Genomic DNA, 23,023 nt, shown 5'->3' with positions numbered 1-23,023 from the left:
ACATATAGAGACGGTCCCTATCCAACAACGAGCTCACGGTCTAGAGGGGGGGACGGACATTAATATAAATAGATAAAACATTAAAATACAGATATCTACAGATAGATACATATGAGCTGTGGGGATTCATTCATTCAATCGCATTTATTGAGCGCTTACTGTGTGCGGAACACTGTACTAAGCGCTTGGGAAGTACAAGTTGGCAACATATAGAGACGGTCCCTACCCAACAAAGAGCTCACAGTCTAGAGGGGGAGACAGACATTAATACAAATAGATAAAACAATCAATTACAGATATCTACAGATAGATACATATGTGCTGTGGGGAGTCATTCATTTAATCGTATTTACTGAGCGCTTTCTGTGTGTGGAGCACTGTATGAAGCGCTTGGGAAGTACAAGTTGGCAACATACATAGAGACGGTCCCTACCCAACAAAGAGCTCACGGTCTAGAGGGGGAGACAGACATTAATACAAATAGATAAAACAATCAATTACAGATATCTACAGATAGATACATATGTGCTGTGGGGAGTCATTCATTCAATCGTATTTATTGGGCGCTAAGCATTGGCTTTGCAGCGACACGCAAACTCCACCATCGGCGGTGCCTTCTTCAAATAATAATGTCCATCCATCCATCCATCCGTACAGTGCTAAGCACTTAGTACAGTGCTCTGCACACAGTAAGTGCTCAATAAATACGACTGATTGATTGATTGATTTCCCAGATCCATACTGTCCTCTCCCCACCCAAACTGCTACATGCCACCGCACTGCCCTGTACAAGCTCTGGACTTGCCTTGGCTAGACTATGGCACACTCAATCTCTTTGCTCATCTCCCACCCTCCAGCCTCTGCCCTCTTCAATCTAGTCTGCTGCACAAATCCCCTTCCTGAAGTGTCACAGCCCACATCTCTCTTCAAAACCTTCAATGGCTCCCTTTGCAGCGAACAAAAACTCCTCACAATCTCCATCAATGCCCTCTACCATCTGGCCCCATCTACTAATAATAACAATAATGATGGCATTCATTAAGCGCTTACTATGTGCCAAGCACTGTTCTAAGCGCTGGGGAGGTTACAAGGTGATCAGGTTGTCCCACGGGGGGCTCTCAGTCTTAATCCCCATTTTACAGATGAGGAAACTGAGGCCCAGAGAAGTGAAGTGACTAGCCCAAAGTCACACAGCTGACAATTGGTGGAGCCAGGATTTGAACCCCTGACCTCTGACTCCAAAGCCCGTGCTCTTTCCTGAGCCACACTGCTTCTACTACTTCCTAAGCCTCTTATCTCTGTACTTTACCCTCACTCTAAAACTCTCCCACCTCCATCCCCTCGCTCACACCGTTCCCCGGGCTCGAACCTCCCTTCTTCCCTACATTAGGCTGACCTCTCCACACTCAAATTCCTCCTAAAATCCCACCTCCTCCAACAAGCTTTCCCCAATTAATATCCCAGCACCCAGAATTCTTTCATCCTGTCAACTCAAGCACTTCAAGAACTTATTTTCACACTCCTTAGCATTCAGTCATTCATTCAACAGCATTTATTAAGCACTTACGGTGTGCACAGCACTGTACTAAGCACTTCGGAAAGTACAATACAACAATAAACAGTGGCATTCTCTGCCCACAACGAGCTCACCGTCTAGAGCGGGGGAGAGAGACATCAATACAAACGACACATATAATAACTGTTCGTTTCATTTATTTTGACAGTGTTGTCAATATTTTTATGCTCGTCTCCCAGGTTAGTGTATAGGCTCCTAGTAGCAGCGATCGTGTCTCTTCTTAATAATAATAATGATAATGGCATTTATTAAGCGCTTACTATGTGCAATGCACTGTTCTAAGCGCTGGGGAGGTTACAAGGTGACCAGGTTGTCCCACATGGGGCTCCCAGTCTTCGTCCCCATTTTACAGATGAGGGAACTGAGGCCCAGAGAAGTGAAGTGACTTGTCCAAAGTCACACAGCTGACAAGTGGCGGGGCTGGGATTTGAACTCATGACCTCTGACTCCAAAGCCCGGGCTCCTTCCACTGAGCCACGCTGCTTCTCCTTCTATTTCCCAAGTATCTAGTACAGAGCCCTGCCCCAAGTGAATGCTCAATACATGCTATTCCTGCTAGTAAGTGATGCACAAGATTCCACCCTCTGAGGCTGTAAGGCAGGAAAGGTAAAATGCCGTAACAAAGTTCAGGAAACAGGAGTAACAAAGTTTATAGTACGCTATTATTCTTCCTTACTCTGTTCTTCATCCACTTCCACTTTAAAAGCACAGCTAGGATTAACTGACTTCTGTGGCCCATTGTTTTTTTTCTTAAAAATTCATTCATTCATTCAATCGGTATTTATTGAGAGCTTACTGTGCGCAGAGCACTGTACTAAGCGCTTGGGAAGCACATGTTGGCAACATATAGAGACGGTCCCTACCCAACAACGGGCTCACAGTCTAGAAGGGGAAGACAGACAACAAAACATGTAGACAGGTGTCAAAGTCGTCAGAACAAAATAGAAATAAAGCTAGATGTACATCATTAACAAAATAAATAGAATAGTAGATATGTACAAGTAAAATAAATATAGTAATAAATCTGTACAAATATATATACAGGTGCTGTATATATATTCCCCTTCCCCTCCTCCAGGAGGCCTTCCCAGACTGAGCCCCTTCCTTCCTCTCCCCCTCGTCCCCCTCTCCATCCCCCCCATCTTACCTCCTTCCCTTCCCCACAGCACCTGTATATATGTATACATGTTTGTACATAGTAATTACTCTATTTATTTATTTATTTTACTTGTATGTATCTATTCTATTTATTTTATTTTGTTAGTATGTTTGGTTTTGTTCTCCGTCTCCCCCCTTTAGACTGTGAGCCCACTGTTGGGTAGGGACTGTCTCTATATGTTGCCAACTTATACTTCCCAAGCGCTTAGTACAGTGCTCTGCACACAGTAAGCGCTCAATAAATACGATTGACTGATTGATTGTAGGGAGGGGAAGGAGGTAGGGCGGGGGGATGGGGAGGGGGAGAGGAAAAAGGGGGCTCAATCTGGGAAGGTCTCCTGGATAATTGCCCCTTGTAACTCATTAATGGTATGAATCGAGGCTGGCCACCTACCTTGGATTTTCTGAAGCTACTCCAGCCAACTGGGCAAAATTTATTTTAGGAGCAATTCTCCTTATTATGGATGCCTGGAATTCTGGGTTCAGTCTAGCAGCAGGAGCTACTGATGCCTGCCTACTTGTTTTGTCGTCCGTCTCCCCCTCCTAGACTGTGAGCCCGTTGTTGGGAAGGGATTGTCTCTATCTGCTGCCGAACTGTACTTTCCAAGCGCTTAGTACACTGCTCTGCACACAGTAAGCACTCAAGCAGCGTGGCTTAGTGGAAAGTGCTGGGCTTGGGAGTCAGAGGTCGTGGGTTCTAATCCCGGCTCCACCACTTATCAGCTGTGTGACTCTGGGCAAGTCACTTAACTTCTCTCTGCTTCTGTTACCTCATCTGTAAAATGGGGATTAAGGCTGTGAGCACCACGTGGGACAACCTCGTTATTATTACTCTATTTATTTTACTTGTACATATCTATTCTATTTATTTTATTTTGTTAATATGTTTTGTTCTCTGTCTCCCCCTTCTAGACTGTGAGCCCACTGTTGGGTACGGACCGTCTCTATATGTTGCCAACCTGTACTACCCAAGCACTTAGTACAGTGCTCTGCACACAGTAAGCACTCAATTAATACAACTGATTGATTGATTGATTGTACCAACCCTAGCACTTAGAACAGTGCTTGGCACATGGTAAGCGCTTAACAAATACCATCATTATTATTAAATATGACAATGATTGAATGAATGCATTAACTGAATGCATATGCTCAACTGTTACACTACCAGTCCCAGAATGATCTGGGGGCATTTAGTACATAATCAATATCCCCAAGGTTTTTGACAATTATATGATCATCCATCAATGGTACTTACTGAGCACTTACTTTTTTTAAAATGGTATTTGTCAAGCTTTACTGAATGCAAAGCACTGTACTAAGCACTTAATTCAACTGTACAAGCTACAGAATAAGCGCTTAGAACAGTGCTTTGCACACAGTAAGCACTTAATAAATGCCATCACTATTATTAGAGAAGGAACTCAGAGTGAGAGTCCAGTCCAGAGGTTCGTACAATACTCACCTAACAAACTGGGATCTGCTCGAACCATTTTCTGTTTCTTCTTTTTCTTGCCGCTTTGCACAGCCTCAAAATTGGATTGTTGGTTGTTGCTCTGATTGGTTTGAAAGACTGAATGGAGTGCACTATGGTTCATTCCCCATACAGAGTCCTGTGGTAAGAAAATATAAGCAGAGTTAAGATGAGGAAAGGGGCAGCGTTGATAAGGTTAAAAATGGGACACCCATTTGTCAGCCGACTTACCAAATTATCCACCTCACCCATTAGGTAATTCACCGCATCAGCTCAGATAAGCCAGCCCACCCTTCCTCCATCACAACAGACATTTGTTTTTTCAGCTGGGTCTCTCCAACCCAACTGGAGCTGCGTCCAAAAGGAATCCACAAAAATCAGAGACCGTCTCATATCAGAAACGCTGCTTGAAGACCATCTCCAATGCACTGGAGATATTTCCGACTTAAGAAGACTTCAGCTGGGGCTTATAAAGCCCTGGTTGTGTGCGAAGCAGAGGGTGCTACCTTTAGCCGTCTGCCCTTTGCGTAACTGATGCTACATGAGTCCCTGAGAGTCAAGACGAGCCACCATGCAGAAAGAGATGCTGTTTGCTTTTTGGTGTCACATGCTCTTTGAGATTACCTGCCCAGGGTTGCCTTTAATCTTAACCACTCACCAAACACTTTAGGTATTGACTTCCAGGGCACGGGGAACCTAAAGCTCCAACACCACTATCGGGGCTGGGGGAGCAACAGGAATTCTCTTAGGCTGGTGGACCCCTGGGATCTCTAACACTGAGTAACTCTGGGTTTGAGCAGTCCTGATCAGCATGGAACAGATAGTTAAATTTGGCCCCCGCATCTGGGGAATCAAGGCTAGTCGGACACCCTCGGAGATGAGACCACAGCCAGATAAATCCCCCTGTCCGAGGTGAGACCATCTCCATTTGATCAGAAACAATCATTCACCGGACTCTCTTGTCCCACTGTGGACCACCTCGAATCTCTGTAGAGCAAGATGGGCCCCGATCAGATGGAAGTGGACAAATCTATTCCCTTCCCCTGTCTCCATTCTCTCCATGAAAAGAAACAGGCTCCAAATGGACTTCACAGGTCAGAGGGGTTGCAGGCTTCTTTTACACTCCCCACCCACGCTCTTACCGAAGGGGATTTTGATTACTGGGTCTTCATTTTTCCTGTTACATGGAGGATGGTGGGACCTTATACTAGGAAGGGCTTGACATTAGTTGACTGGAAGCGCTGCCGGCATTAAGCTTTCAGTTATTTGAAATTCACTGATGTGCACTAGGAACCTGAGATTACACAGACAGCAGAGTACCCAAGAAAAAGGAAACAGTCATGTTTTTGCTATTTTCCCAACAGCCACATGACAAGTCCATCGATCCATATTATACTGCCTTGCTCTTCTACGATGTCTACGGTGATATTCATATCATTTCCACAACCCAGTGGCTTACAATTACAAAACATTCCCAGTGGGAGACCTTGCACAATGCTGGGACAATTCAATGTAGTCACCTTTTCACTCATTTCTATCAGGTTACATCAGGAATCACTCTGAATGACCATGACAGCCATAATGCCTCAGTGTGGGGGCAAAATTTAATGGTCTGTTCCCTTCATATCAGGACTGCTCAAACATGAGTCATTCACAGTTAGAGATCCCATCTTTAATAATTTTAGCGATGCGACTTCAGTGTCGTCGTCCGACTCTAATTACAGTATGACTCCTCTGACCTGTTGTTGTTGCTGTTGCTGTTGCCGCTGTTGATTTGCTTTCTGTTTGGCACGGCGTTCAAGAAACTGCTTGGCAAATTCCTTGGCCTCAGAGGTATCTCCTAAATAGGCTCTGATGTAATCATGGACCTCGTAAGGAGATTCCACTTCCTTCAGGAAAGAAACGAATGTGGGAACTGCAACACCAGAAAGGGGACGGGGGAGAAAAAAAAAAAAACTTACAATGAGAGACATATTCATGAAGATGGTGGAAACTGGGATAGGGACAGGAACAGATATACAGTGATAAATTATTTCATGAACATGTCAGCATCAACTCAAACTAACAGAGCGACGCTAGTTCTCCATGTCCACACAGCTAACCCAATATTTCTCTCAGGAAAATGCAGAGACAGAAATTTCACCCTACTCCAACACTACAGATAAAATTAAAATACACACACGTTATTACAAGGTGAAAGAAAACTAGGTTATGGAGGATCAAAATAGTAGTGAGCTTTCATTTATGGAAATTCTCATTCTGCACTCCTAGCCTACAATTCAGTCCTAATTAAGACAAGAGCAAATCAATCTTATTTACTGAGCACTTATTGAGTGCAAAGCACTATACTAAGCACTTGGAAGAGGACAATATAACAGAGCTGGTAGTCACACTCCCTGCCCCCGTGGAAGCATCATGGCTTAGTGGCAAGAGCACGGACTTGAGAGTCAGAGGTCATGAGTTCTAATCCCGCCTCCACCGCTTGTCTAGTGAGTGACCTTGGGCAAGTCACTTAACTTCTGTGTGCTTCAGTTACCTCATCTGTAAAATGGGGACTGAGACTGTCAGCCCCACAAGGGTCAACCTGATCCCTAATCAGTGCTTAGAACAGTGTTTGGCACATAGTAAGTGCTTAACAAATACCATAATGATAATTATTATTATTATTGTGGTGCTTACAGCCTAAGGGGGGAGACAGACATTTGATATAAATAAATTACAGATACGCACAGACAGACATTTGATATAAATAAATTACAGAGACGCATATAAATGCTGTGGGTGAGGTAAATAAAGGATACCATCTTTAATTTTCTCCTTCATAGTGCTTTCCACAAACTGTTGCTAAATGCCTTCAATGTTCCCTTCGTCCTAATAGCTTTCACAGAAAAACTCCAAAACTTGGGCCGGGCTGGCAGAGGAAAACAGATGAGCATTCTTTCCGCATCTCTTACCATCCAAGTTGTTAGCTGTGTTAAGTGCATGAAGCATTTGTTCACACCACTGGGTAAACCCATCCTGGGCTTTATTCACCCCTTGGAAGAGCTTCAGCAGCTTCTCCTCCTCTTCTACTTTCTTATTCTGTCGGCTGGACATACCTACAGATTTACTAGAGAGAGAAAGACAACAAAGGACAGTTTTATTCCCCAAAACGTGTATTACCCACAAAGCAGTAGACTGCACAGAAAGCAAATTCCCTGGATGCTTGGCACTTCATGGTCTTAGTGGCAGGCTAAAACATAGGATCAGTCCTATTGCCTAACAGACACCCTACTCTAAGAATAGCAAGCCTAAATCTTATCCTCCATTAGAAGGTGGAAATCATTCCATTCAAAAGAAGTGATTAAAGCCTAACTTTGCATACTTCTATGCTTTCCTTAGCAAAGTTTTCAAGTCTAAAGTTTAACTACACTGACGCATTAACGCTACATTTAAATACACTAAAGTTGGAAATAAACCAGCTGTTGAGCCCTTGAATCAAGGGGAAGAGGGTGAAAATGGAAAATGAAACAATACAATAACAGTAGATGTAGCGAAAGGCACACAAGTTACCGAGAAGACTATAAACCATATTAACGTGATTTACTGGGCAGCCACAGGATGCATAGCACTGTACTGGGCTTTAAAGCTTGCTGCATTCCCCAAGAATATTATGAATTCATGAAAATAAGAGCACAAAATAAAAGACACTAATAAAATGTCTATCGCCTTTTAATCTTCTTGAAAGTAACTGCGGTGTGGGGATAGGGAGGGGGGGATGAGTCTCTGCTGCATGCAATAGCACCCTTTCACAGTTGAAACCACCTGGAAAGAAAAAGGGTAGGGCAACTGGATGGCAGTGTGGCAGGTTTGGTTAAGAGAATAGAAATGGGTTTAACTGTAAAACCTGCATTCAGGCTCTTCGGAGAAGAGTATTACAGCAGTCTAATCAACCAGTGGTATATAATGAGTGCTCACTGTGTGCAGAGTTAGCACTTGAGAGAGTACAATACAACAGAGTTGGTAGAGTAGAAGCCTAAGACGACCCTCCAAAAGGGAGAGCAAATCCTCACGACTGTTGCTCCGTTTCCTGAGACCTACCTGAGACTAGCATTGCTCTTGTTTTTATTTGTTGAGTTCCTAGGTCCCATTTCCTTCACTGCATCATCCCAGAAACCCATGTTGGAGTTTTTGGTATCAGCATTGCTCCAGATGCTGCTCACTAGGTCAGATGCCCACTGGCTAGTGGGGGTAGGGTTTAGAGAGCCCCAAACGGAATTCCCAATGCTGGTGTGCAGGTTAGAATGCTGTTGAGCAAAAAGAGAAAAGTGGTACTTGTTATTCATATCAAGAGAGAAGGAAAAAGCATTTAGTGAGCACCTACTGTATGCGGAATACTGCACTAAACACTTGGAAAAACATAATCGAAGTAAAAGATACGGTCCCCTGAAGAACTTAAAATCGAATGTGGAAGAGGGGCATGTGCATGGGGCACACGTTCTGTTGGTTCAAGAGGGAAAACATACAACTGACAGCAGCAAGAGTAAACAAATGAATAAATGAACAAGAGAAACATGTGAATTGATACATAAATAAGGAGTGGGGGGAAGTGGTGGGATGAAATGATCGGGACTGGTAGATTACGCTGAGAATCGCCTTCTAGAGGAGGTCGGATTTACCGAAGATTTGGAAGATGGAAAGGATTGTCAGTGGGTGAATTACAGGGGAAAGGGAGCTCCAGGAAGGGAAGAGGATATTCATTCATTCATTCGCTTGTTCGTTCAATCGTATTTATTGAGTGCTTACTATGTGCAGAGCACTGTACTCAGCGCTTGAACTAGGCAACAGATACAGTCCCTACGCAACAACGGGCTCACAGTCTAGACGGGGGAGACAGGCAACACAACAAGTGCTCTGCACACAGTAAGCGCTCAATAAATACAATTGAATGAATGAACAAAACAAGACATGAGACATGGTCAGAACCAGGAGTCAAGAGTGAGATTTGAAAAGGAAGCTAAGCTTGTGAACAGTAAAGTAGTGGGTGGAGAGAGAATCCGTGTAAAAAGGAGAAGACTAGTAGGCAACTTTGAGGCCACTGGTCAGGAGGTTCGGTTGATGCAGGGGGAAAATGGGTAGCCAGTGAAGGTTTCCGAGGAAGGGCGTGACGATGCTTGAGATAGATGGCCTGAGCAACAGAGTTTTGTAAACACTACAAAGGGGGCAGGCAGTATGGAGGAGGGGGAGCAGATCAGTAAGCACACGACTAGAAAAGCAAACCTGAGTAAGAGAAATGCCAATACTGCCCAAAACTAATGTAGATGGGAGACAAGGCTCACCGTTGTATTGCGAACTCTGTTCGGCTGCTGCTGCTGTTGCTGCTGCTGCTGCTTCTGCATTTGTCGGGCTTCTTCTTGCTGTATCTCCAGGAGCGACTTGGCAGCGCCTGTGGGCTTACTGACATTGCCCCAGCCGGAGAGTTTCTGCTGTTGTTGCTGTTGTTGCTGCTGTTGCTGCTGGAGGACCTTCATCAGTTCCCGCTGCTGGCGCCTCTGCTATTAAATAGAACTTATAAAATTACGGCTCGAAAATTTCAACTCCTAAATGAGAGGCAGTGTGGCCTAGTGGAAAGTGCAGGGGCTTGGGAGACAAAGGACATGGGTTCTAATCCCAGCTCTGCCACCGGTCTTCTGCGTGACTTTATGCAAGTCCCTTCGCTTCTCTGTGCCTCATTTACGTCATCTGTAAAATGGGGATTAAGACCGTGACCCCACGTACGACACACACTGTGTCCAACCTGACTAGTTTTATCTACCCCAATGCTCAGTCCTAAATTGCAAATCAGATTTAAACTTTGGGAAATGAGGGGGTGAGGAGCACTTTAATCCAACAAGGTAGAAATGGTTACTGAGTTTTCCATTACGTACCAGTTTTTCTGATGAGAAAGGAGTAGGAATAACCGAATAATAACTGAATAATAAGGAATAACGAAGGAGTACGGCCTAGTGGAAAGAGCATGGGCTTGGGAGTCAGAGATCAGGGGTTCTAATCCCGGCTCCGCCACTTGTCAGCTGTGTGACTTTGGGCAAGTCACTTGACTTCTCTGTGCCTCAGTGACCTCATCTGTAAAATGGGGATTAAGGCTGAGCCCCACGTGGGACAACTTGATAACCTTTTATCTATCCTAGCGCTTAGAACAGTGCTCGGCACATATTAAGTGCTTAGCAAATACCATTATTATTATTATTATTATTATTATTATTATTACTAACTGTTACTAAATTGAAATTCCTGCCTCTGTGATCAGTGGTGAGCCAATTACCCAAATGTCGGTAACTAGAGCCGATAAATGACATTGAGATAACTGTACAAAATTAAGCCTCGTGAATGATGTAGTCAAGCCCTATTTTGTTTGGCTACCCAAACCTTCAGGCATCTGCCCTAGCCTTAGTTCCAATTAGTTTCAAATGTTGGGCACTCTACTGTATTTGGCGACCCTTTGGGAAAGACAGGGTAGCTTCCTCTGGTTTGTTTGCTAATATTCCTTGACAGGAAAAGATACAGGATAGTTCAATTCATTCTGGGCTAAAAGTGAAGAAATAATTGGGGAGATTTAAACTACACCGACTATATTCTAAATCAGCCATAAACATGCATTTCCCATGTGTATTTCTATATGTCAACCTTACGTACTTAGCCCCAAAGATCAACTCCCTCACCAGACAGGCTAGATTCTCATTCTCTCTCTCTCTCCATCTGCGGCATCTGGGAGAATGATAAGTGAAGTCCACCCAGTCCATTTTTCCCCTACCAGTTTTCATCACTTCTCTCTTCTCCTGTTCCTTCTCCGCTTGTTTTTCATTTGTTCAACTTTCTCTCTTCGCCATTTAATATGGCCTTATCTCCAATTTTCCTCCCAGTTTTCTTTTTAGTTCTCACTCAAAACAAAAAAAACAAAAAAAAAAAACCCTCCCTTTTCTCACTGACCTGAAAAAATACCATCAAACTCCCCTTCACTTGATGCTTTGGAAAAACACCCAGCTATGTGTGGTTCGACAAAGAGGTGACGTGGTCTAGTGGAAAGAGCATGGGACTGGGTTTAAGGAAACCAGATTTCTAGCTGAAGTGCTTAGCACAGGACAAGAGCTTAAGAACGTAAACAAATGCTGCTTTAAATTAAGTGCTTAAATACCATAAACAAGCAGTTTTTAATCAAAGCACTCACCCTGTGCAAGCACAGTGGTAAGGACTGGCGTTTACCACATCAGACCCAATTTCTGCCCCACATGGCGCTCCCAATCTATTGTATCCCTAATTTACAGATGAGGAAACCGATGCCTAGAGAGGTTACGGTGACTTGTCCAATGTCAAATAGGTCTCAAAGATGCCTGTCTTTGAAAAGGAGTACTTAGAAGACAAGCTCATGTATTTAATATTATTGTTTCTTCACAGACCATAAAGCCAGTACGCCACAGCTCTTTCCGGCCTGGCTTCTCAAAGAGCCAATGCTAACTGATTAGCAGAGGGAATGGAGGACTGAATAGTCAGGTGGGGAGCGCGACGGCTTTAAGGCCATCCCTTACAGGTGTTGCCAACCAGCCCTGCCGAATAAGGAAAGAGAAATAATACAGTGTCACTTTGATCCTGGTGTCCTCTACCACTTGGACTCAAGTAACTACATTTAGCAGGCCCTCAACTAGTCATTACTTACTCAACTCCGATAGCTCTTACTACTCCGGTCCTTTAGATTTGTCTACTGTACCTCTTCTCGGAGCTGCCGTTCTCTCTCTTCCTCTAGCTTCTGAATTTCCGCCAGCGATAGTGTTGTCTGGGACTGACATGCCCCGGAATTGGACTGTTGACCCCAGGTTGAAGACGAGGGAAGCTGAAACGAGGGAGGAAAGGAAAAACGGTACATGAAAAACCAACAGAGGAAAGGTAGGGGATAACCCGGAATCAATTACAGGTCTGTGTGTGGCTTTGGAGGACGGGGCGGTTTTCCTATTAAATTAGGTCACCTATAGAGTCAAAAAGTTCCTCTTCGCTCTCCCCTGCATATATTATTTTCCATGCTGTCTTACTACTTGTATAGCACTGTCCAAATAACAGGTGCCATCCCTTTTTTTAGACTACAGTCTAACTATACCAGCCGCAGGTTTGCCACCTAATTACTGCAAATGTATGCAGCCCTTGATATCTGTACAGCTAGGGAACCCTAATAGTAAATAAAAGATTGATGAAAATAACCTTGTACAGCAATTTCACATCCCCCAACAAAAGCAAACTGTGATGTCAGTTCCGGTTACAACAGGCTCACTGAAAAAAATACTCCCTGCAAGTACAGGCAGCTCTATAATGCAGGGGTGATGTACTCGAAGGAGTTAGTGCTATGGGAAAATCACGTTACAGTCGGCAATGATCCAGCGTTTAGAACAGTGCTTTGCACATAATAAGTGCTTAATAAATGTCCTTATTATTATTTAATAGGAATTAAAGGGCCAGGGGGTAGATAACAATAATAATAATTGTGATATTTGTTAAGTGCTTACTAGGTACCAAGCACTGTACTAAGCGCTGGGCTAGATACAAGATCCTCAGGTCCTCCATGGGGCTCATAGTCTAAGTAGGAGGAAGAATGGGTACTGTATCCCCATGTTGCAGATGAGGAAACCGAGACCCTGAGAAGTCAAGTGATTTGCCCAAGGTCACACAGCCGGTAAGTGGTGGAGCTGGGATTAGAACCCAGATCTTCTGGCTCCCAGGCCTGTGCTCTTTCCACTAGGCCAAGATACTTCTTCATCGTGACTGATTTTTCTATGCGAATTCCTATAATATTGTTTATGAGCACCACTAGCAGACTGCTTTTCCTCCCTTGCCACTCATTCCTAGTTCATTCATTCATTCCATCATATTTATTGAGCGCTTACTGTGTGCAGAGCACTGTACTAAGCGCTTGGAAAGTACAAATCCCTGCACTGAACACTGTAAAATTACAGAAACAGAAAGGAGCCCAAAGTACTCTGTGTATATTCATTCATTCATTCAATCATATTTATTGAGTGCTCACTGTGTGCAAAGCACTGTACTAAGCGCTTGGGAAGTACATGGAAGCAGCGTGGCTCAGTGGAGAAGAGCACGGGCTTTGGAGTCAGAGGTCATGGGTTCAAACCCCGGCTCTGCCAATTTTCAGCTGTGTGACTTTGGGCAAGTCACTTAACTTCTCTGTGCCTCAGTTACCTCATCTGTAAAATGGGGGTTGAGACTGTGAGCCCCACGTGGGACAACCTGATCACCTTGTAACCTCTCCAGCGCTTAGAACAGTGCTTTGCACATAGTAAGCGCTTAATAAATGCTATTATTATCATTATTATTATTATTACATGGTACAACACAAAAAGGCTGAAACAGAACAGTGGCCTAGTGGAATAGCAACAGCCTGGGAGTCAGAGGACCTGAGTTCTAACCCTGACTCCACCTGACTCCACCCAGCGCTTAGGACAGTGCCTCGCACATAGTAAGCGCTTAACAAATGCCATCATTATTATATTATTACTTGTCTGCTGTGTCACCTTGGGCAAATCATTTGACTTCTCTGTGCCTAAGTTATCCCATCTGTAAAATGGGGATCTCAAGACTGAGTCCCTTGTGGGACAGGGACTGTGTCCAACCTGATGATCTTGTTATCTACCCCAGTGCTCAGTAGAGTGCCTATATATAAAGACTATAATGAAAAAAAAAAGCACCTTGACCAATGCCACGCACATCTACACAACTGCTTGTTCCTACCCCACGTCTACTTGTACCAATTTGCAAATCAGTTTCTCCCAGAACAGACGCATACTATACAGGGAGAATGCTCTCATTTTTCCATTGTGTTTTTTTTTTTTTGGGGGGGGGGGCATTTTTTATAATAATAATAATAATGGCATTTATTAAGTGCTTACTATGTGTAAAGCACTGTTCTAAGCGCTGGGGAGGTTACAAGGTAATCAGGTTGTCCCACGGGGGGCTCACAGTCTTAATCCCGACTTTACAGATGAGGGAACTGAGGCACAGAGAAGTGAAGTGACTTGCCCGAAGTCATACAGCTGACAATTGGCGGAGCCGGGATTTGAACCCCTGACCTCTGACTCTAAACCCTGGGCTCTTTCCACTGAGCCACGCTGCTTCCCACGATACCATACTTTTATGGTATCTGTTAGCACTTACTATGCGTCAAACACCGTTCTAAGCACTGGGACAGATGCAAGTTAATTAAGTTGGACACAGTCCTTGCCCCACATGGGGTTCACAGTCTGTATCCAAATCCCCAAATGAAAATATGGTTTGCAACAGAACTACACAAAGTGGGGTCTGTGGGGTCTGAGGCTAAAAAGATTCGGGTTGGTCTGTCTGAGAACTGAAATTTGCCCAACGTCCATGACCAGAGACAAACGGCGTGGGTCATAAAGATGAAAGGTCCAAGCTATAACAGACAATAGGGGACTGGTCAATTCTAGGGCTTAAAACAGTGCCCAGAGCTTAGAACAGTGCTTTGCACATAGTAAGCGCTTAACAAATACCACCATTATTATTATTCTAGGGTGGTGGGATGATGAAGTTGGAAGATCCGTGGTTCTAGTCTAAGCACTGTCACTACGCTGCTGTGGGACCTTGGGAAAATCACTTCGTCACTCTGTACTTATTTCCTCCTCTGTAAAATGGGAATAAGATACCCTCTCTCCTTACCACTTAAATTGTAAGCCTCATGCGGAACAGTGACTATGACTGTTATCAATCAATGGTATTTGCTGACCACTTACTGGGTGCAGAGTGTACTCAGCGCTTGGGAGAGTACAATACATGTTTTGTTTTGTGAGCCCTTTGTTGGGTAGGGACCGCCTCTATATGCTGCCGACTTGTACTTCCCAAGCGCTTAGTACGGTGCTCAAGGGCTCAATAAATACGAATGAATGAATGAATGAATTCAACCGTATTATTGAGCGCTTACTGTGTGCAGAGCACTGTACTAAGTGCTTGGGAAGTACAAGTCAGAAATGTATAGAGACGGTCCCTACCCAACAGCGGGCTCACAGTCTAGAAGGGGGGGACAGACAACAAAAACAAAACATATTAACAAAATAAAATAAACAGAATCGTAAATTTGTAAAAGGTATGAATGAATGTATGAATGAATGGTAGACCTGTTCCCTGCCGGCAACAAGCCTATCTTGCATATCCCCCACATATGAGTACAGTGTGTGGCACGTGGTAAATGCTTAATAAACACTGACTCTAGTCCATGCATTCCCTCATAGCGATAGAAACTGTCCAAGAATGCAAAAGGATCACCACAGCGCCTGATAAGGGCTCTTCTGAATCCCAAATATATCCATTTCCTGAAAATGACAGAATTTTCATCTGCCTTTACAGTTTTTTCAAGATAGGCTAGGAAACATATTACTTCAGCCTTAGACTTTCTTTACTAGTTAAGTCCGCTTCTCTTTTCTAAAAAAAAATTCAATATCCCGCATCTGAAAAGGTTCCTACCTACTTTCCAGGGCTGTTATGAAAAGGAAAAAAAAAAAAAAAGACACAAAATATGTGAAAAATCTTTTAAGATCCAGGAAGGGAAAAGCCCCAAATAAACCCCGGATAGCATTACTCGATGTTAAGTGATTCAGTGCTACGCACAGGGTTTCAGAGGAAGAGGGAGTTCACTCTCTGTCAATATGTATATATGGTTGCACATATTTATTGCTCTATTTATTTATTTATTTATTTATTTATTTATTTAACTTGTACATTTCTATCCTATTTATTTTATTTTGTTGGTATGTTTGGTTCTGTTCTCTGTCTCCCCCTTTTAGACTGTGAGCCCACTGTTGGGTAGGGACTGTCTCTATGTGTTGCCAATTTGTACTTCCCAAGCGCTTAGTACAGTGCTCTGCACATAGTAAGCGCCAGAGAAGCAGCGTGGCTCAGTGGAAAGAGCGCGGGCTTGGGAGTCAGAGGTCATGGGTTCGAATCCCGCCTCCCCCACATGTCTGCTGTGTGACCTTGGGCAAGTCCCTTCACTTCTCTGTGCCTCAGTTCCCTCATCTGTCAAATGGGGATTAAGACTGTGAGCCCCACATGGGACAACCTCATCTCCTTGTGTTCCCCCCAGCGCTTAGAACAGTGCTTTGCACATAGTAAGCGCTTCACAAATACCAACATTATTATTATTATTAATAAATACGATTGATTGATTGATTGATTGATTGATTGTCAAAACTGCTAGCTGTTTGGGGGAGCCTGGCTGAATAATGCTGTGAACTGTAGCCTACGATTTTGGGGGGAAAGCGTTTCACCTTCATCTGCGCTAGCTGCTGCTGCTGTTGCTGCTGCTGTAACCGCCGCAGGGCCTCCTGCTGCTGCTGCCTCTGTCGCATCAATTCCTTCTGGCGCTGGAGTTCCAGCTCTTTGCGCTTTCGCTCCTCCTCTTCGAGGCGCAGCCTGGCCGCCTCCTCCTCCATGCGAAGCCGGTTTTCTTCTAACCGACGCTGGGCCTCCTCTTCCTCTCGAGCCCATTTTGCAGCTTCCTCTTCCTTCCCGGGGAAAGAAGCAGGCTTTTTAGAAGCAGTTGGAACATCTGAATTGCTTTTGAGAAACGTGAGAGCTGTACTGGTGACCGCAAAGGTAATGGCGATGAAGATTGAATGAAGCCTCAAATTTATTAAATATAATAAAGTTTAAGAGAGCTTTCTTCCCCCATTGAAACGTAACAGTAATACAAACCACCGTGTAGTTACATGATCAAATGGTAATGTAAAAATCTGTGAGCCCACTGTTGGGTAGGGACTGTCTCTACATGTTGTCAGCTTGTACTTCCCAAGCGCTTAGTACAGTGCTCTGCACACAGTAAGCGCTCAATAAATATGATTGACTGATTGATTGATTAATAATAAAATAATTCAATATTTTTCCCTTCCCGGATTTTAAAATTCAATAATACAATGCATCACGTAGTTACATGATCCAACAGTACTGTTGAAGTCTGCTAGTAATAAAAAATTCAGTGTTATGTGTACTTATGAAAATACTTAGTTTTCAGTGTTATAATAATAATTATCAACAATAATAATAATGGTATTTGTTAAGTGCTTACTATGTGCCAGGCAGCATATTAAGCACGGGGGTGGATACAAGCAAAGCGGGCTGGACACAGTCCCTGTCCCATGTAGGGCTCACATTCTCAATCCCCATTTTACAGATGAGGTAACTGAGGCCCAAGGAAGTGAAGTGACTTGCCCAAGGTCACAGAGTGGACAAGAGGCAGAGCCAGGATTAGAACCCATGACCTGCTGACCCCCATGCCTGTGCTCTATCCACTATGCCACGCTGCTCCACAACTTATTCAGCAAAAAGGCATGGTGGCCTAACATCAGATAATGTCAATCAATCAATGGTACTTGAACACTTACTGGGTGCAGAGCCCTGTACTAAGCACTCTGGAGAGTGTGATACAGTAGAGGTGGTATACATACTTCTTGCCCTCGATGAGCTTAGAATCCAGTGGGGGTGTGGGGTAGCCATTAAAATAAATTCCAGATAGAGGGAAGCAGCATTCATTCATTCAACTGTATTCAGCAGCGCTTACTATGGGCAGAGCATCATCATCATCATCACCATCAATCGTATTTATTGAGCGCTTACTGTGTGCAGAGCACTGTACTAAGCGCTTGGGAAGTACAAATTGGCATCATATAGAGACAGTGCCTACCAACAGTGGGCTCACAGTCTAAAAGGGGGAGACAAAACCAAACATACTAACAAAATAAAATAAATAGAATAGATATGTACAAGCAAAATAAGTAAATAAGCACTGTAATAAGCGCAGAGTATAAGGACTTGTACATAAGTGCTGTGTGCTGAGGTTGGGCTGAGCGTCCAAGGGCTTCAGAGGCAGAGACCCGTGGTCAGACAAAGCAGAAAAGAGGGTGAACAGGGTGGGGAAATGAAAGGTGAGTTAGGGAAGGCTTCTTGGACAAGCCACAAAATAGAGCTGCATTATCTAATGCTAAATCAGAGTGGGCTTTGATCATACCATTCGAGTCACTCAAAATACTACACAATTTGAGAGTCGGGGAAAAGTGATGTTTGCTGTAAGGAAAGACTGGCATGAAAATTCAACAGCACCACTACAAAAGAGTGTGCTGTAACAGAGTCCCTGAATAGGTCCTAATAGTCCAGAATATTGTTCTAGTTTCAGTTTCTTAAATGCCTAAAGGCATCTTTTATTCCCTGGCTTTCTCTCAATATTAAAACATTACAAAATGCTAAAAACACATAATGTTTGAAATACAGGTCGAGCGATGCCTCCTACTGAACACTAAAGGAGGCCATTTAAATTGTTAAATTAATCAATCAATCAATCATATTTACTGAGCGCTTACTGTGTGCAGAGCACTGTACTAAGCGCTTGGGAAGTACAAGTTGGCAACATATAGAGACAGTCCCTACCCAACAGTGGGCTCACAGTCTTAAAGGGGGAGACAGAGAACAAAACCAAACATACTAACAAAATAAAATAGAATAGATATGTACAAGTAAAATAGAGTAATAAATATGTACAGATATATATATATATATACATATATAAATTGGGAGGGAAGGGGGCAGGGGGACGAAGAGATCCTGTAAACTAAAGAAAACTGGTGTGAATTCTATTTCGGGCACAATGAAATGAGAAAACAATAAACTGATTTTTCTCCCCCAGGATGTTTTAGTTCCTTGGAAGCTTAACTGTACAGCAATGTAAATTTGATATTAAGTATCCTTCACGGAATTCCAAAATAGTCTGGCCCTAGTCAGAAGGATCTACTTCTGTTGATTAGACATAAATCCCGGTCTCAAATGAGGCTATCTCCTCACCTGTTTCCGTATCAATTCTTCTCGCTGTCGTCTCTCCTCCTCCTCTCTCCTCCTCTCCTCTAGTCTTCTAAGTGCTTCTTCCTGCTGCTGTCGTTCCTCTTCCTCTCGCTGTCGTCTCAGTGCAATTTCTTGCTCTCTCTGGCGCCGTAGAGCCTCTTCCTGGAAAAAAAAAACCCACGAGAGACTAGGTTCAAAGGATTGTCATCTGAAGGATTTTTCTCAAGATAATAAAAACATAACACAGCCCATGTAAATATCTGCTAATGATAAAATAATTCACTTGTACTGCATTCTATAAAACCTCCACTCCTAAGGGGAAAATAGCACTTTGAAAACTGAAAAACACATTCTAGAATCCAGAACAATGATTTATAATCATCATCATCAGTCGTATTTATTGAGCGCTTACTGTGTGCAGAGCACTGTACTAAGCGCTTGGGAAGTACAAGTTGGCAACATATAGAGACAGTCCCTGCCCAATGCCAGAAGTGCCCTGGCTTGAGGGCCAGAGAGGCCATTGATTAATATCCTTAGAACTCAGGTTCCTTTTGAGATGCCAGCGCCAAAGTATACTCATTTTTAAGAGCCACTGGCATGAACTATAATTGTCTTGCATCCCTAAAGGTCCTGGATAATGTCATCTCCTAACTCCTGCCTGTTGGAATTTTGCAAGGTATATCCATTTCTAGTCATCATTTGTTGCATTTCTTTAATCTAATTAGAGAAAAACATTTAGAAAAATCGCTCTATGTTTGCCGTTGAGAATTATGTCGTTCCCTGTGTATTTCTAATTGATAGTCAAACACTCACTTTTCTAACAGCGCGGAACCAAGCCCGATCAGTGACTGGCTAACTAATCGGGCCTCCAACGTGACATAGATACCCACAAAATCACACCCTTCTGGCTTTCCCCGTTGCCTATTCTACTTCCCTGAGTGGCAAGGACACAGTGAAATGTCACCACCTACAGAGGTGGCAAGGCTCGTTGCTTGGTAGCTTGGCTCCTGAGGGAGCCATTGGAAACAAATCAATCGTATTTATTGAGCGCTTACTATGTGCAGAGCACTGTACTAAGCGCTTGGGAAGTACAAATTGGCAACACATAGAGACAGTCCCTACCCAACAGTGGGCTCACAGTCTAAAAGGGGGAGACAGAGAACAGAACCAAACATACCAACAAAATAAAATAAATAGGATAGAAATGTACAAGTAAAATAAATAAATAAATAAATAGAGTAATAAATATGTACAACCATATATACATATATACAGGTGCTGTGGGGAAGGGAAGGAGGTAAGATGGGGGGATGGAGAGGGGGACGAGGGGGAGAGGAGGGAAGGGGCTCAGTCTGGGAAGGCCTCCTGGAGGAGGTGAGCTCTCAGCAGGGCCTTGAAGGGAGGAAGAGAGCTAGCTTGGCGGAGGGGCAGAGGGAGGGAAACAAATAGAAAGATGGGTGTACCAGGGGAGCTCTGAAGACTCGAACGATCTCTTTCAGTAGCCCTGTTGCCTACATTGGTGGTAAAAGTTGGGGTGGGAGAGGACAGTAAAAAGCGGCCCCAGGAACCCACGCTCACTTTCGTGAGGAGCAAGACACTGAGAAGTAGCATGACTCCCCAGAACTCCCACATTAAGGTTTTCTTCCCCCCTCCTTTCAATCCCAGGAACTGTACAAATTTACCGGACAGCCCCACTGCTGGGGGCCAAAACGTGAAGTATTTCTCATTTCAATTATTCAGTGATGGATAAGAATTTTGTTCACCCTATTGTAGGAATGCTGCAATAGCATATTTCACCAAATCATGCTGAACAAAGCCAGATTATTATTTTCACTATTTCCTCAAACAGCACGTGTGAACTGCAAAAGGATTTTACGCCAATATCTGCACTGTACTAGAAGACTTTCTTCTATTTCATGCTAACACAGAAGGAAATAAGGAGTCTCTTTAGGGGGTGAGTTGCCGTAAAGGTTAACAATATGCCTTACATTTCTCTTACCCGATGCTTCACTAAACCATATTCCTGCCCTCCTAAAAAGCCCTCCTCTAATAGCCATTCTCTAAATTCTCCTATCTCTCCTGCCAAGAAACATTTAAGTGTACAACATAAATCACTCATTTAAAATTATTTATATGATTATTATTTATTATGATGATTATTATTGTGTAATTATATTATAATTATAATGATTATTCTTATGATTATTATTATGATTATCAGAGAAGCAGCGTGGCTCAGTGGAAAGAGCCCAGGCTTTGGAGTCAGAGGTCATGGGTTCAAATCCCGGCTCTGCCAACTGTCAGCTGTGTGACTTTGGGCAAGTCACAACTTCTCTGGGCCTCAGTCGCCTCATCTGTAAAATGAGGTTAAAACTGTGAGCCCCATGTGGGACAACCTGATCACCTTGTGACCTCCCCAGCGCTTAGAACACTGCTTTGCACATAGTAAGCACTTAACAAATACTATTATTATTATTATTATTATTATCATTATTGTATTTGTTAAGCGCTAACTTTGTGCCAAGCACTGTTCTAAGCATCGGTATTAACGTCTGTCTCCCCCTCTAGACTGTAAGCTCACTGTATGTAGAGAACTCTACCAAGTCTGTGGTACTGTACTCCCCCAAGCAGTCAGTATGGTGCTCTGAACCAGTATGGTGCTCTGAATTCCCTTCAAGGCCCTACTGAGAGCTCACCTCCTCCAGGAGGCCTCCCCAGACTGAGCCCCTTCCTTCCTCTCCCCCTCGTCCCCCTCTCCATCCCCCCCCATCTTACCTCCTTCACTTCCCCACAGCACCTGTATATATGCCTGTACATATTTTTTTACTCTATTTATTTATTTATTTATTTTATTTGTACATATCTATTCTATTTATTTTATTTTGTTAGTATGTTTGGTTTTGTTCTCTGTCTCCCCCTTTTAGACTGTGAGCCCACTGTTGGGTAGGGACTGTCTCTATATGTTGCCAATTTGTACTTCCCAAGCGCTTAGTACACTGCTCTGCACATAGTAAGCGCTCAATAAATACGATTGATGATGAACTCAGTAAGCAGTCCATAAATACCACTGATTGATTAAGATTGTCAGTTTTTGCCCACTGTTTTCCTCACTAGCTCCTAAGTACCTCAAGGGCAGGGAACAACTTTTTCACATCTTTCTATGCTCTAAGGATCTAAGAGAGTGCTCTGCCCAGAGCACGGCGGCCGATAATTACCGTTGATAACAATGTTCTCAACAATTTACCTGCTTCCTGCGGGCAAGCTCCTCCTCTTCCCGCCGTTTCCTCTCCTCCTCCTGCTGCCTCCTCAGGATTTCCTCCTGCTGCCGTCGGAGCTCCTCTTGCCTCTTCCTCTCCTCCTCTTCTCTTTTGGCCCTCATTTCCACCTCCCTTCTCTCTTGTTCTAGCTACAATCATATTCAGGGGAGGGGGGGGAGCACGATGCAGGGAGAAGAAACAAAAATCAATAAGCCCAGAACTTTTCAATAAACATCCTGCTCAACATTTCCTGGAGACTACTATCCCTCAGTGATTTTTCCTGAAACTACAGTGCAACTAGGCTCTCCTGGCCAGGACTCTTTCTATCTCAACACAACCTGAAGAATTTAAAAGGGAGAATGGCTTTAAGTTTTTCAGTCGTCAGCCAAGGGTATTCTTTTTGCTGTGACTGCAGAACGAAAAGGGAAGAAAACCTAAGAAACTCCAAATGGAATTCCATTTTAATTCCCTCAAAAGCCGCTGGTAGAAGGGAATGGGAGAGAAAAATGCACTAGCCCTCCCAAAAGCTTCTACCAATCATCTTGGGTAATCGCTTCCCCGATCCTTTCCCCCGTGGCACTTCAAAACATAGCTTTAAACAATATTTCTTCCCCCTATTTGTAATTTATTTTAGTCTAAATCCGTTGCTAGAGTAAGCTTCTTGAGATCAAAAGTAGCAGCGTAGCT

General features: G+C 43.6%; 1 protein-coding gene across 8 annotated transcripts in view; it reads right to left on the bottom strand.

The window, feature by feature from the left end:
• GIGYF2 (GRB10 interacting GYF protein 2) overlaps window positions 1-23,023 on the bottom strand; it is a 164,054-nt gene that overhangs the window by 7,777 nt on the left and 133,254 nt on the right. For 7 of the 8 annotated variants that reach the window (XM_038755025.1, XM_038755094.1, XM_038755171.1 and 4 more), the window contains 9 exons: window positions 22,324-22,485; window positions 19,083-19,241; window positions 16,520-16,756; window positions 11,950-12,072; window positions 9,527-9,742; window positions 8,289-8,494; window positions 7,163-7,317; window positions 5,948-6,123; window positions 4,200-4,347 (listed from right to left, as the gene is read on the bottom strand). In XM_038755025.1, the coding sequence (XP_038610953.1) occupies window positions 4,200-4,347; window positions 5,948-6,123; window positions 7,163-7,317; window positions 8,289-8,494; window positions 9,527-9,742; window positions 11,950-12,072; window positions 16,520-16,756; window positions 19,083-19,241; window positions 22,324-22,485 (1,582 nt within the window). The remainder of the gene's footprint in view (window positions 1-4,199; window positions 4,348-5,947; window positions 6,124-7,162; window positions 7,318-8,288; window positions 8,495-9,526; window positions 9,743-11,949; window positions 12,073-16,519; window positions 16,757-19,082; window positions 19,242-22,323; window positions 22,486-23,023) is intronic. The other variant, XM_038754904.1, reaches the window with a different exon arrangement.

This window comes from Tachyglossus aculeatus, chromosome 1 (assembly GCF_015852505.1).
Source record: "Tachyglossus aculeatus isolate mTacAcu1 chromosome 1, mTacAcu1.pri, whole genome shotgun sequence".
Lineage (NCBI taxonomy): Eukaryota > Metazoa > Chordata > Mammalia > Monotremata > Tachyglossidae > Tachyglossus > Tachyglossus aculeatus.
This window is presented reverse-complemented; position numbering and strand designations above follow the sequence as displayed.